At 40.2% G+C, this 13388-nt stretch overlaps 1 protein-coding gene across 1 annotated transcript in view; it reads left to right on the top strand.

Moving 5' to 3' along the window:
- LOC143996041 (uncharacterized) overlaps positions 1–13388 on the top strand; it is a 693822-nt gene that overhangs the window by 555096 nt on the left and 125338 nt on the right. The window contains exon 9 of the mRNA XM_077490846.1: positions 8353–8406. Within this exon, the coding sequence (XP_077346972.1) occupies positions 8353–8406 (54 nt within the window). The remainder of the gene's footprint in view (positions 1–8352; positions 8407–13388) is intronic.

The raw sequence follows: 13388 nt of genomic DNA, 5'->3' as shown, positions 1-13388 counted from the left end.
CCAAGATGTTGTTGTACATCATATGGGTCCAGTGGCTCTTGAAGGCTCCCAAGATGCACAACAACAAAATTAAGGATGTCTTTCTCCTGGGCTGGTATCTTTAACAATATTAAAAAAAAAAATCTGTTGGAACTTTGAGATTCTAAGTGCTTTAATTATGTTGTCCAATTTAAGAGTAAGTCAGGTGCCTAAATTAAACCTGTTTGTATTGGAAGGGTGACAGCTTGTTAGAGGGTCGAAAAGATATTAAGGAGGGGGATCAAAGAAGGAGGTAGTCCAGGATAGGGAAAGGTGCAGGAGGTGAGTGGGAAGGAAACAAAGAGAAAGGAAAGAAAAGAAAGAAAAAGAAGAAAAATTCCAGATGCATGAGTACACTCACCATCTATCTGTTATGAGGGAAACCACTTAGGAGACCACATGGAGGACATCAAAACTAGAGGTCGACTGATATGGGTTTTTCTCTGGTCGATGCCGATAGTTAGAAATCATGGCGGCCGATAGCCGATATATGATGCCGATTTTTTTTGGGCCGATATGTTAGGCCGATTTTTATTTTATTTATTTATTTTTTTCCTTTTTTATTTATTATTATTTTTTTTTTAATCCCCCTTGATCTAACACACCTTTCCCATTGGGGCGTTTTTCAGGCGCTTTTGGGCTAAAAATAGTGCCTGTAAAGTGCCTGCAAAATGGCTCCCCTGCAGTCTGTGTGAAAGACAGAGTGCTTTCACACTGAGGCGATGCGCTGGCAGGATCTTAAAAAAAAGTCCTGCAAGCAGCACATTTGGAGTGGTGTATACCGCTCCTCCACCACTCCTGCCCATTGATATGAATGGGCACCACTGCCGAAGCGCATGCAATGCGATTTGGCAGCAGTGCTTCATGGGCGCATTTAACCTCTTCCTTGGCCGCTAGCTGGGTTATATGTGCCCCACTAGCAGCCGAATAGCACCGCTAAAATGATGGTAAAGAGCCGCTAAAACTTGCGTTTTACCATCAACGCTCCAGTGTGAAAGCAGCCTTCATAAGTGATACAGAAAATTTCTTACATTTAAACATTTATTAAACAAAACAAACCTCCAATCAGTTTACTTGTATGTATGATTTAGATTTAAAAAAAAAAAAAAAAAAAAACCTATGTATTAAATAAAAACAGGTAGTCAAAACTTTTGGACGAAAAAAAAAAAAATGGGCTAACTTTACTGTTTTTATTTTATTTTTAAATAGTGTATTTTCTTCCCAAAAAAATGCATTTGAAAGACCTCTGTGCAAATGCCGTGTGACATAAAATATTGCAACAACCGCTATTTTATTCCCTAGGATCTCTGCTAAAAAAATATATATAATTTTTGGGGGGTCTAAGTGATTTTCTGGCAGAAAATACAGGATTTTTACTTGTAAGCAACAAGTGTCAGAAAAGATTTAGTCTTTAAATGGTTAAACTGAGAACTTCTACACACTGAGATGACTTCATTCATTCAAGTGTAAACATTGTATCATTTAGTTCTTTTCTTGGCAGCCTGCCCAGAGAGGAGGAAAGTGTTGCTATGACGACTCAGGCAACTCACACTGACTTCTATACAGAAGTCATTTCAAAGTCCCGCTGTAGTTCTAAATCGGCTTTTTATCAGCACAATCGGCCGATGCCGATTATTTAAAAAACGGCAAATATCGGCCGATATATCGGCCGGCCGATATATCGGTCGACCTCTAATCAAAACTTTGGGAACTGCACCAGATATCCCAGGGTTGCTACATTTTCAAAAAATTATTCTGGGAATTATTTAGTAGTCCTGTTCGTTTTTCATTTATCATTGCCTGTAACTATATGTTTGATTGAATCAAAACCAAAGACCGGTGTCCTCCATGACTACGCTATATTTTGCTTAGTGGCCATATAGTTGTTGAAGACCAATTGTTGATGATATCTGGGTTTATGCAACATAGTTTTGTGTAATAAGGCTTTCCAAGGACGACATGTGGTATCCTATATTTGTAACCTCTGCTTATGTATTTTTTAATAATAAAGATATATACAATTGGTCATATTGTTGTGCTAACAGCTCACTTCTCACTTTAGCAGCGCAGTAATATTCTTTATATATACATCATAGGGAAACATGCATGGCTGAGGCTGTCAATCACAAGCTGGGTGCTTTAGCTCTGCCCCTCCCTCTTGATCCATTGGAGTCAGCACTTACCCCTAATCTGCATGCTTGGTGTCAGTGATTCAGAAAGGAAGCTCAGTAACGGCAGTCTGTGTACCTTTTTAATAAAGGGTATTAAAACCAAGCCAAGCTTTGGTTTTTAGTATTGGTTTTGGAAAAAAGCTTATTGGTATACCCAGATGATAGCCCTAAACACGTTAGTCTGAACCAGAATCTGGCTCACTGCTGTGCTGAGACTTATACCATCCAAGTCTAACTTTGATTATAAACAATCCTTTACTGGCTATAGGGGTAGGCAACCTTGGCCCTCCAGCTGTTTTGAAACTACAAGTGCCATGACACATATAGTTTCACCACAGCTGGAGTGCCTGGGCCACCGTACTGTATGTAAGTTGGCAATTAGCTGTTTTTATTATAAAATGTATAAAATGTACTTTACTTACTACACTCAGATTATGCCCTCTGCTATTTTCATAAGCTGTTGCGGAGCATAGGCACAACACAGGTTAATTTTAAGGCCAACTAAGTCACAACATATGAACATAAGAATCCAGATATTCAGATGACCATAGAGGGAGCATTTGCAACTCGATATGAAATACATTAATTCAAATATGGAACATCAAGCAGCAATGTGCAAAATTATTTTCAAGCAAATAATAAAATAATCACTCAACAAAATATGTCTTTACAAAAGGGTGTGTTTTAATTTAAAAAAAAATGAAATATGTCCGCAAAACTGCATGTACATTCTTTCTATGAGAATACCAAAAAATCAAAAGTTACTAGGCTATTTTCTCTTCAAGTCGGATATTCTTGATTCATGAATCAGGAAAATATCACATGACGGCCACTAGATGAAGCTGATGATTTTACTATATAACTATTTGTTTTCTCTCATCCTCAGCGAGAGATGTAGAGAAACTATCCCAGTAACATTTGATGATGCCGGTATTTGCATAGAACAAATGTGCATGCCATTTCACAGGATGACTATAGGAATAAATAAATACACCCCATTGTGCATAATACCTTTCAGTTTGCCTTTAAGCAATAAATAGCCTGCAGGTTGAAGAGTGATAATGCCTTGTCTGGCTTTGCAGTGGCTACCCTTGGCAGCACTGCTAGATTTAGTTATGAAAATTTTATGAAAACAGTGGGTGATATAACCAATATATTCCTTCCTAAATTGAACGTAGCCTTAAGTGAATTACATCAACGGACTTCCAGTTGCTTTCTTGCATTTCAGTGTATAACACTATTTTCTTTGCTTAAAAAACAAAAAACAAATATGTAATTCAATCATGACAAAAAAATATTGTATTTGATATTCTTAAAGCTGAAGGCAAAATCATGAAGCGCTGTATTCATTAATGATTTATTCTTTTTTTTTTTTTTTTCCAATGCAAGTACCTGAATTTGCTTCTGTATCAGCCTCCTGCAGTACCCAAAGTGCAAATTGCAGGCTGATTGAGAAGCAGCACCAGAAGCCAATTTGTTGAACTGCAGAACTCATCTGTTCTAGAAAGGGACAATCTGGTAGGAGGAGAGAGCAGAGTGACAGAAAGAGGAGCTCATCAGTCTGCTGCTTCTTTATTTACTGCCCAGTCACAGGATCTGTGGGGATTAAAATTAGGTCTCCTTCCCTGCAAAAAAAATGGCTGTGCTGTATAAATATCAGGACTGGATAGACAGAAAAAATGTGTGAAATCCCCCTGAGATGCTCCACACTGCCAACACTTACAAGAGCACACAGGATTTATCTTTTGAAGCCTATAAGGCGTAATATATGCTATATGTACCAATTTAAATTGAATCATGCGGTCTTCCAAGGATACCAGAGATCGCAGAGGGAAATCCCACACACCCATCCAGTCCTCCATATCCAAATCTGGTATATCGTGCACCCACCTAGCTCTGAGACCTTCTAGTGGCAAAATAGAAATTAAAGTAAGATGAGAATACAGTCTTGAGGTGGGCTTATCCAGACACTCAACCCTGAATACCAATTCTAAAGAGGATTGTATAATCATTAGACTGTCCTGTGGAAACTGTGCATGAAACATTTGGAGAAGCTGGAAATATCTAAATAGATAAGAACTAGGTAAGTTAAACTTTGAGGTAAGTGTAGAGAAGTTAGATAATTTCTGATCAGTGACCACTGAGAGAGTAATTTAATATTATATTTAGTCCATGCGATAGGCTCTGGTACTTAAATTTTTTTTAGGGAAAGTAGGATTAAACCAAAGAGGGGGCATTTGGAGAAATTGCACCCTTTGGATAATACTCGCATCTAAGACCAGCCTCCCAAGCTTGAATAGTATTAAGCATTAATGCAGTCAACTGGTAGGGTGCCCTATGGCCCCTAAATAAAAGTACCTTAAGAGCGTCTATAGAACCTACCACTGCTGCTTCCAGCCGAGTAGAGGAGCTATATAAATCTGGGCTTAGCCACCATACGGTCGTAACCAGCTGAGTGGCTAATAAGTATTTATATAAGTCCGGAAAGGGTGCATCAAGGTAGTTAATTTGTACCTGGGGTTCTTCGATCCCCTTTAAAAAGATGAAAAAAGCTGATTTAATCTTGTCAAAAAGGATACAGGGAGCCACTGAGGAGAATGTCTAAATAAATACATACATTTTGGTACAATTTTCATTTTTAAGAGATTAATACATCCCAATATAGACAATGGTAGAGACTTCTATCCTTTACATTTTTGACCCAATATCTCCTAAAATCAGAGTCACATTCAGGGAAATTAATTCAGAGGCTTGGCAGGAAATTACAACTCCTAAATACTTGAAATTCTCTACCCACTGCAATGGAATATAATTTAAAGCCATGCTGTGGGCTTCCATATTTATTGGGAACAGGGACAATTTACCTTCAACCTTGTAACCGTTGAGAATGAATACAATATCTCTAAGGCCGCGTACACACGGGCGGACTGTTCGCCCAACTTAGTTTGTCAAACAATCCGACAAACAGTCCGCTCAAAATTTACATGAGCGGACTTGACCACACACGATGAACGAACAGTCCGCTGAAAGCGTGCGCGATGACGTGAACGGCACGTACGACGGGACGAGAAATTCGACGTCCAATACACTGCAATGCAACCTTCGCCGTGTAAATCCTTTCTGAGCATGCGCGAAACTTAGTTTGTCGAACAAGCCTACACACGAGCGGACTGTCCGCTGAAACCAAGTTTCAGCGGACTGTCTTACGGAAATTCCGAAAAACTTTGTTCGACAGACTGTCCGCTGAAACTGTCCGCTGAAGCCCACACACGAGCGGACTGTCCGCTGAAACACTGTTCAGCGGACAAAGTTGGGCGACCAGTCCGCCCGTGTGTACGCGGCCTAAGGCTCCTTGGAGTGAGGGTCCAGCATCATTAAAAAATAAAAAAAGGTAATCTGCATACAAAGCTACCCTCTCCTCCAACCAACCAATCAATCCGTAATCCCTTAATATTGGGGGAAGTGCGTAAAGCCACCGCCTCCATAGCAATAACAAAAAGGGTTGGAGAGAGGAGGGCAGCCCTGCCGAGTTCCCCTAAATAATGAAAAAGGAAATGACAACCCTCCCCCCATTTTCACTGCAGCTGTGGGATTTATATACAAGACCGGCAACCATTTTAATACCACTGGAAAGACCATTCTACGGAGTACCTCCCACAGAAAGGGCCACTTCAAGATATCAAAAGCCTTCTCAATATCTAGGGAGACAATGACCCTAGATCCTATATTAAGATGTGAAGCATAAATATTGGTATAATCTCCTCAAATTCACATCAGTAGCCCTACCTGGCATGAACCCCGTTTGATCTGAATCAATATTAGACATCATAGGTTGTAATCGTCGGGAGATGAGCTTGGTCAAAATTTTTTATTATACATTCAACACCAACCTGTATGAAGCACAGGAGGATGGATATTTTGGGTGCTTGTGCATTAAAACTATATGGGCATGACTCATTGAGTCTCATAAAGCTCCCTCCTTCAGACAGTCAGAGTAAAGAGAAGGCAATACAGGAGCTAAGAGCTCTCCATGAGCACTATCAAATTCAATTGGAAGGCCATCTGGCCCCACGACTTCCCTAATGGAAAGAACCAATGACCAAAAGGACCTCCTCCGAAGTTATAGGGCGTACAGGCGTCTCCCTCTGATTATCTGTTAACCAAGCCAGTGCAACTGAATCCAGCCAAGCTGACAATTCAGTTGGCTGGAAATCAGAAGCCAAATGAGATGTATACAATGTCTGATAAAATTGCTGAAAAGTCTCCAGAATTTTAGGCTGTGTACAGGCCACATCTCCAGAGGATGTGTGTGTTTCCGAAATCGGAATATTAGTTTGTACATGTTTAGCCATCATGGCCAAAAAGCAACCATTGCGATCTCCCTGCTCAAAAGATTTTTGTTTATTTTTGTATAGATCTATCCTTGTGGCCTCAGCCATATGCAAATGTAAGGCCCGTTTGCTATGGGATAAAGCATTAAAATTAAATTCTGAAGGATCAGCAGCATATTGGGCTGTTTTTTCATCCACTATAAGCTTCAAAGCATCATTCTTTACTCGTTGAGCCTTATTAACTGCTTTATGTATATTGTACTCTTGTATAGCCCTTAAAGGCATCCCATAATATTGATGAAGTGGACGACCCTATATTAAACTCCCAATACTTTTCTAGAAGGGGCAGAATTTTATTAACCATATCGGACTGTGAGATCCAGTGAGTACGCAATCTCCACTGTGCTGCATCATGAAAGTGATGCTAACGAAGTGTAAGCATAAGTGGGGCATGGTCAGATAGCCCTCTTGGCAAAGGCTAAATCTATACAGGAGGTGGTCTTACGCAAAGTTGAAAAACAAGAATATGATCTAGTTGAAGGATTTTTCCATCGCCAAGCTTCTACCAGGTCTACCATCTGGGCCCAGTTAGAGAGTTCTCCATAGAAATTTTTAGGAGGGGTTGGTCTATCCAAGGCAGGATCCAGGATAGCATTATTATAGCAACTCTCCCCTTATCAATAACTTAGCTGGACCATACGAAGACATTTTTTCTAAGAAATGGCCCCACAGAAGAAACACAAACAAAACATATTTACCCTGGGGGTCAGAGAATACATCTTTCACAGTGCAAGGTAAGGATCTGCTAATCAATATGGAAACCCCTCTAGAAAACATGGAATACATAGCATGGTAACTCAAAGGGCCAAAAGCTTGCTCCCCATAAGATGAGTTTCTTGAAGTAGCACTATATGTGGAAAATAACTTTTCAAATATTTAAATAATAATGCTCTTTTAAATTAAGAATTAAGACCACGGGCGTTCCATGACAGAATAGAAAATACCTCTTGGTCACGTGATGTCATCTATAGGCTTTTTTAAAGTAATCATCTAAAGATGGATAAATTAGGGGACAGTCTGACAGTTGGGGGTAGGGAGTTCCAAAGGATGGGAGAAGCTCTAGAGAAAAGAACCCTAAACAAGGATAAGGATACGTTTATTAGATCTTTCAGGGACATACACTTACAAGAGTAGGGAACACGATAAATGGCACAGGATGAACGCCTTCGATCAAACACTTTATATTTTGAGCTTTGCTTATGGATTATTTTTCTATATTCCTTTAGAAGCTGTAAAATAGTTTTTTTCAGTCTAGCTAATGTTATTTTACCAACTAGTCTTGATGTTAAATTGCTACAAGGCATCTTAATTATTGAACCTCTGGTGCCTCTGAAAACTGATGAGCGGGGGATTGGTGGAGCTCAGAGGAAAAATAATGCTAAAAGTGTGTTATCAGTATGTTCACTAGTCGTGTAAACTGCAGGTAGGTAGGTGCTGGGTGCAGTAATGCTACTGCAGAATGACTTGCGATGTTATAGTCTCCATTTCAAGGGAGAGGGGGGTGGCTTAGCAAACGTAAGGGCATGGGACTTGGCAAGTCCAATCTTAAAAGTTTATCTGTATGTCTGGATTGCCCTTTAAGATTCTTCACTTTGTTTTGCATCATATGCACATGAACTGTAAATGCATTAGCACACTCTAACGCCTTCCAGTCACTTATCATTGTTAGGTTTTATTGCACAACTTGAACCCTTTGTTTAATAACGTAATGCACCATAGATTTTCCTCTCAAGTATAAATAATTGATTGATGATTAATACTTTGTTTTTCAGCTTGCCGTTGAGATTCTAGAAGGTCTTTTGGAAGAAGACGATGAAGTAATACAGGTATGTAACACAATGACTACAATAACAAGTAGATTAACTTTTGTGCGAAATATTATTGTGCTTTACTTGTATTATTGAGCTCTGAACATTGCTTGAATGTTTATTTACCATGAATGCTTTCTACCCACTGTGGCGTCTGTATTATTCTTCACGGAGAAGGTTTTTTTGTGCCAGCAGTATAAAGGAACACCGTTCAGCCATGGTGGTCACCACAATAAAAGCCCCTGTTTAGAACCCAAGGACGTGTTTAACATACACTGTATGCAGTTTAGTCCACAAAATGAGTAAATCCACCCACATACTGTATCAATCATCTGGGAAGCACTGTTAAAATACAAATCCAACATTTTTTGGGAATCCAAAAGTGAGAAACCTACGTATGTAGCATTTAGAACCCGACTCAGTTCTTATTTAAACCCAACACTTCTTCAGGGTTTTGTGTGACAACTATAAGCAGAGAGGGTGAATGTTGGAAGCTTGATAATGATTTGATTATCAGCCCCACATGTGCCAGACATAGGCTATGCAGAAGCAAAAGAACATCACTGTTGAATGCATATAGTCTACTGTAAAAAAATAATGTTTCTTTTGCAGCCTCTGCTCATTAGGGAAGTAACAATACAGCATGTTTCTGATAGACAATCTAGCTTAAACTTAAGTGTTTCTTTAGATAGTTTGCAAAGGCTTAGAATTTTATTGCTGTCAATATGCCCATCAGGTAGGTTTTCCGTTTCCTGCTGGTCAAGATACTTGAAAAGAAAGGAGTGGAAATCTCCCCAAAAAATAGGAAATTCCTTTTTTGACAGTTGTCACTAGACCAGGTTGGCGCACCCTTCAACTCTTCTGGGAAGGCTGTCAATAAGGTTTAGGAGTGTGTCTATGGGAATGTTTGACCATTCTTCCAGAAGTGCATTTGTGAGGTCAGGCATTGATGTGGACGAGGAGGCCTCCACTCTAATTCATCCCAAAGGTAATCTATCGAGTTGAGGTCAGAGCTTTGTGCAAGTCAGTCAAGTTCCTCCACCCCAAACTCACTCATACATGTCTTTATGGACCTTGCTTTGTGCATTGGTCCAAATCATTTGGTGGAGGGGGGATTATGGTGTGGGGTTGTTTTTCAGGGGGTTGGGCTTGGCCCCTTAGTTTCAGTGAAGGGAGCTTTTAAGGCATCAGCATACCAAGACATTTTGGACAATTTAATGCCCCCAACTTTGTGGGAACTGTTTGGGGATGGCCCATTTCTGCTCCAACATGACTGCACACCAGTAAACAAAGCAAGATCATAAAGACATGGATGAATTAGTTTGGTGTTCAGTTCACAAGCCTCTGCCATCCACAGCCTTGCTCTGTCCTTCTCTGTCCTCCTCTTCCTCCTCATTCCCTGCCTCTCTGCCTGTCAGCTAGTGACAGTGCCCGCACCTCCTCTCCCCTCCTGCTGCTATCATAACTTTATCATTTTCTAGCAATCCCCTCTGTTAAATAAGGCAATTTCTCCACTGTATATGCTTTATTTAAAAAAATGCCCCTGTATTAATTATACATTTTTTCAGAGCACTGCTTGGTGCTCATGTGATCGGCCGACTCTCTCCCCCTTCCAAATTACATCAGCGGTGGATTCTTTGCCCCACCTGCTGTAACTGTCAGAAAACCGGAGAGGGAAGGATGGGTGGTCATGTGAGCGGCACTGTGAAATAAGGTATACCGGGGATTCTTTTTTATAAAGCATATACAGTGGAGACATTGCATTATTTAACACAGGGGATTTCCAGAAAATGATAAAGTGGGTTTACAACCCACATTATCCTTAATCCCAACTGTGAAGCATGGTGTAGGATTGGAATTGCAGGATGTGGATCACTCTGACATCCCCAAGACTTGGTTGAAGTGGTATCATCGACAATCTAATAAACTAAAGATTTAAAAAAATTCTACAATAGTGTGTCACCTTTTCTGTTAGTGATTTAAGATAGGGAGTCATCCAGTGTGACTAGGATCCGAAATGCAAGAGTGAATCTGGACAGCAACATTTATTATAATTTCTACACAAATGAGCCTTTTATTTCTTTGCCAAATAGAACCCCTTTAAAATTGTCTTCATGTTTAATGTTCTGCTTCAAGACATTCTGTCTAACCAGCCGATGTCTTTTTATTTTCCGTTTGCTGTTACTGTAGCCCTTCAGCACTTTACTCCTGGTCTTACCTTGCAAGCGATGCATTTCCAAACATTCGTCTTCATTTAAAACACGTTTCACCAATTCCAATTCCAATTGGGCACAATTCTTTTTTGGATAACACATTTCTAACGATTTACTGTATGCAGAAAGTTCTCCATTCATTGCATCATTGTTCAGTTCCATCTGTGGGTCTCTGTATTGTGTTCTGTACATTATGTTAAGTGATTGGCATGTTTGGTAAGCACAAAATTAACAAGCAAAATAAACATTATATACCCACAATGGTATTACTCATAGATTAAAAAAAAGGACAAGGCAGAGCTAAAGATGCATAAAACATATGGTTGCCATTGAGTGTACCATTATTATACCCAAACGCCACTCTGAAATGTATTAACACTCACCCCCCCCCCCCCTCCCCCGCGCCTCTCACCATGAAGAATACAGCCCACAATACAAGTGATTATTTTGATATATTAAAACATTTCTATAATGTTATCTGTTCTTCTCTTATCTTTCCACTTAAACATTTCTCTGTGTACAGCCGGTAAGAAGTAATTCATAGAAATATTGCATTACGTATGTACTCATATCACCCTTTCATAGCATTTATACCTTCTGTATTTAAACAAATGATCCTAAATGGTATAAAAGCCCTCACTAGGGCTGAAACAATGAATCGATATTATCAATGATATGCTATAATGAAAATCGGTGTCAACGATTTTCATTATCGATTAGTTGGTCCGCACCTTCCTCCCTGCCGGTCCGTTAGAATCCTGTGTGTCCTTCTGTGTCCTATGCATGCGCCATGTCCACGAGCACACAGCTATGCCTGCTCGCATTCTCCACCCAGCTGACATCTTGCCAGCAACGCGCCTACTCTGCTTTCTGCTCCTCCTCCCCCTCTACCCAGCAGCCTTCCGATAGGCCCGCCGCAGAGCGCAGGCACGACAAGCCCTCACTGGGCCACTTTTCAGCGCTGACGTGACTGGAGGGTGACCTGTATGGCGACGTCATTTGTTCACAATGATCTGTGGATGAAAGCTACATGTCCAATACTCGATCATGTCAGACAGACTTGTGGATCTCAATGGTGTACAAGCGTGGTAATCACTGTACTTTCATAGTCCATTAACACTTCCTACAGTTTTCTAACAAAAATTTGGGATTACTTTTAATTCTTAGTGATCCCATACCCCCATTGTTGTGTCTTTGGCCCCAAAGAGCTAAGGATACCACAGTTAAGAAACCTTTATTTAAAGTAGTTGTAAACCCTTTTGTGTGAGTTTTACCTATAGTTAAGCCTAGAATAAGGCTTACTTATAGGTAGTGGAAATATCTCCTAAACATGCGCCATCTAGGAGATATTTCACATGTAGTGTGCTGTGAAAAAACATGCTGTTTTTCCCCCAGCGTGTGCCGTTGCTGACGGCTCCCGCGCATGCACGGGAGTGACGTCACAGGTCTCCGGCCAGTCACAGAACCTGAGTCTGAGGCCCCCGGAAGGAAGAGTGGCGAAGATGGACGCAGCCTGCACAGGGGACAACGATGCATTAGTTTTGCAGGTAACTGTCACATAATGGGCTAGTATGTGATGCATAATAGCAAATTATGCTTTTAATTTTCAGGCTTTGCAGGGAGCAAAAGAGGAAGTAAAATCCATCAGGGTTTACTTCTACTTTAACCCCTTCACATCGACCTAACACAAAAATGCAGCCTCACTGGACTGGGCTTTTTTCCATGGGGCCGCATATTTGCGTATCTCCCTATGTGCTGGGAGCGCACCGCATGGCGTGCTCCCAGCACAGAGACCGGGGTCTCCTGGAGAGCCCAGGGCTCCCATACTAACGATCAATTTAAAAAAATAGAAAATAACACCTAGGCCAAGGTTTAATCTAGGCCAGAGCCAAGGTTAGGGTTTGGGTCAAGGTCAGGGTCCGTATTTTTTCAGACTCACTCATACGAATAAAAAAAAAAACACTGTTTTAGGTAGAATAAAAAAAATGTGCACTATTGTTTTTGGGCTGCACTACGATTACAAACAACAACTAACATACACATGTAGTATCACTGCAATCGTCTAGAGCAGGAGAATTTAATTTGAGTTGTTCTTTGGTGGTAGGTTATGGTAGTAGCAAGAAATATAGAACTACATTTTTTTTCTATTTTAGGCCAGTTTTCCTTTTAAATAAATAAAAAAATCAGGAGATATCCATTATCAATTATCGCCAAATTAAAGCCCAATTTAACCTGAAAAAAAAACTGCTATAATCCACCTGGATGCACAAAGTAGTTGTGACGATATTTACGATTTTACAAACACATGTCAAAGTTGCAAAATTGTGCTTAGGAATTTAGCTTTGTTTTACCCGAAGGAGTTAAACTATAAAAAAAAATTGCTGTAGCCCTGGCTAGCATATTAATCACTAGATCACAGATGTGTATAGCAGAGATACACAGACATAATAGCAATCCTGCTTTCAATCTATTCCAGCATCGTTCAGGATCAGCACATGGGAGATTACAGGCCATACAGTCACAGAAACATTGAATGTTCCCCGTCTATCACCGATCTTCTTTATAATGCCGAATGGCAGCAGAGATTACAGTAAAACCAGCCACTAACAGTCATATTCACAATGTACATATGAACCCAATGGTCATTACTTTATTCCCTAATGGGATTTCTTCAGTTGTCCCGAGGAGATCTCTACTGTACTGTCAGATAACATCAGTGAGGATTCTGAGCTAAAGGAAAATCTCAGAATACTCTCATACCTGAGGCTGGAAGTTGTGAAGTCTCCC

Source organism: Lithobates pipiens, unplaced genomic scaffold, assembly GCF_037356315.1.
Source record: "Lithobates pipiens isolate NorthernLeopardFrog02 unplaced genomic scaffold, aLitPip1_a1.2 Scaffold_19, whole genome shotgun sequence".
Lineage (NCBI taxonomy): Eukaryota > Metazoa > Chordata > Amphibia > Anura > Ranidae > Lithobates > Lithobates pipiens.
The sequence above is the reverse complement of the archived record's forward strand: the minus strand, read 5'-3'. Positions and strand labels throughout refer to the sequence as shown.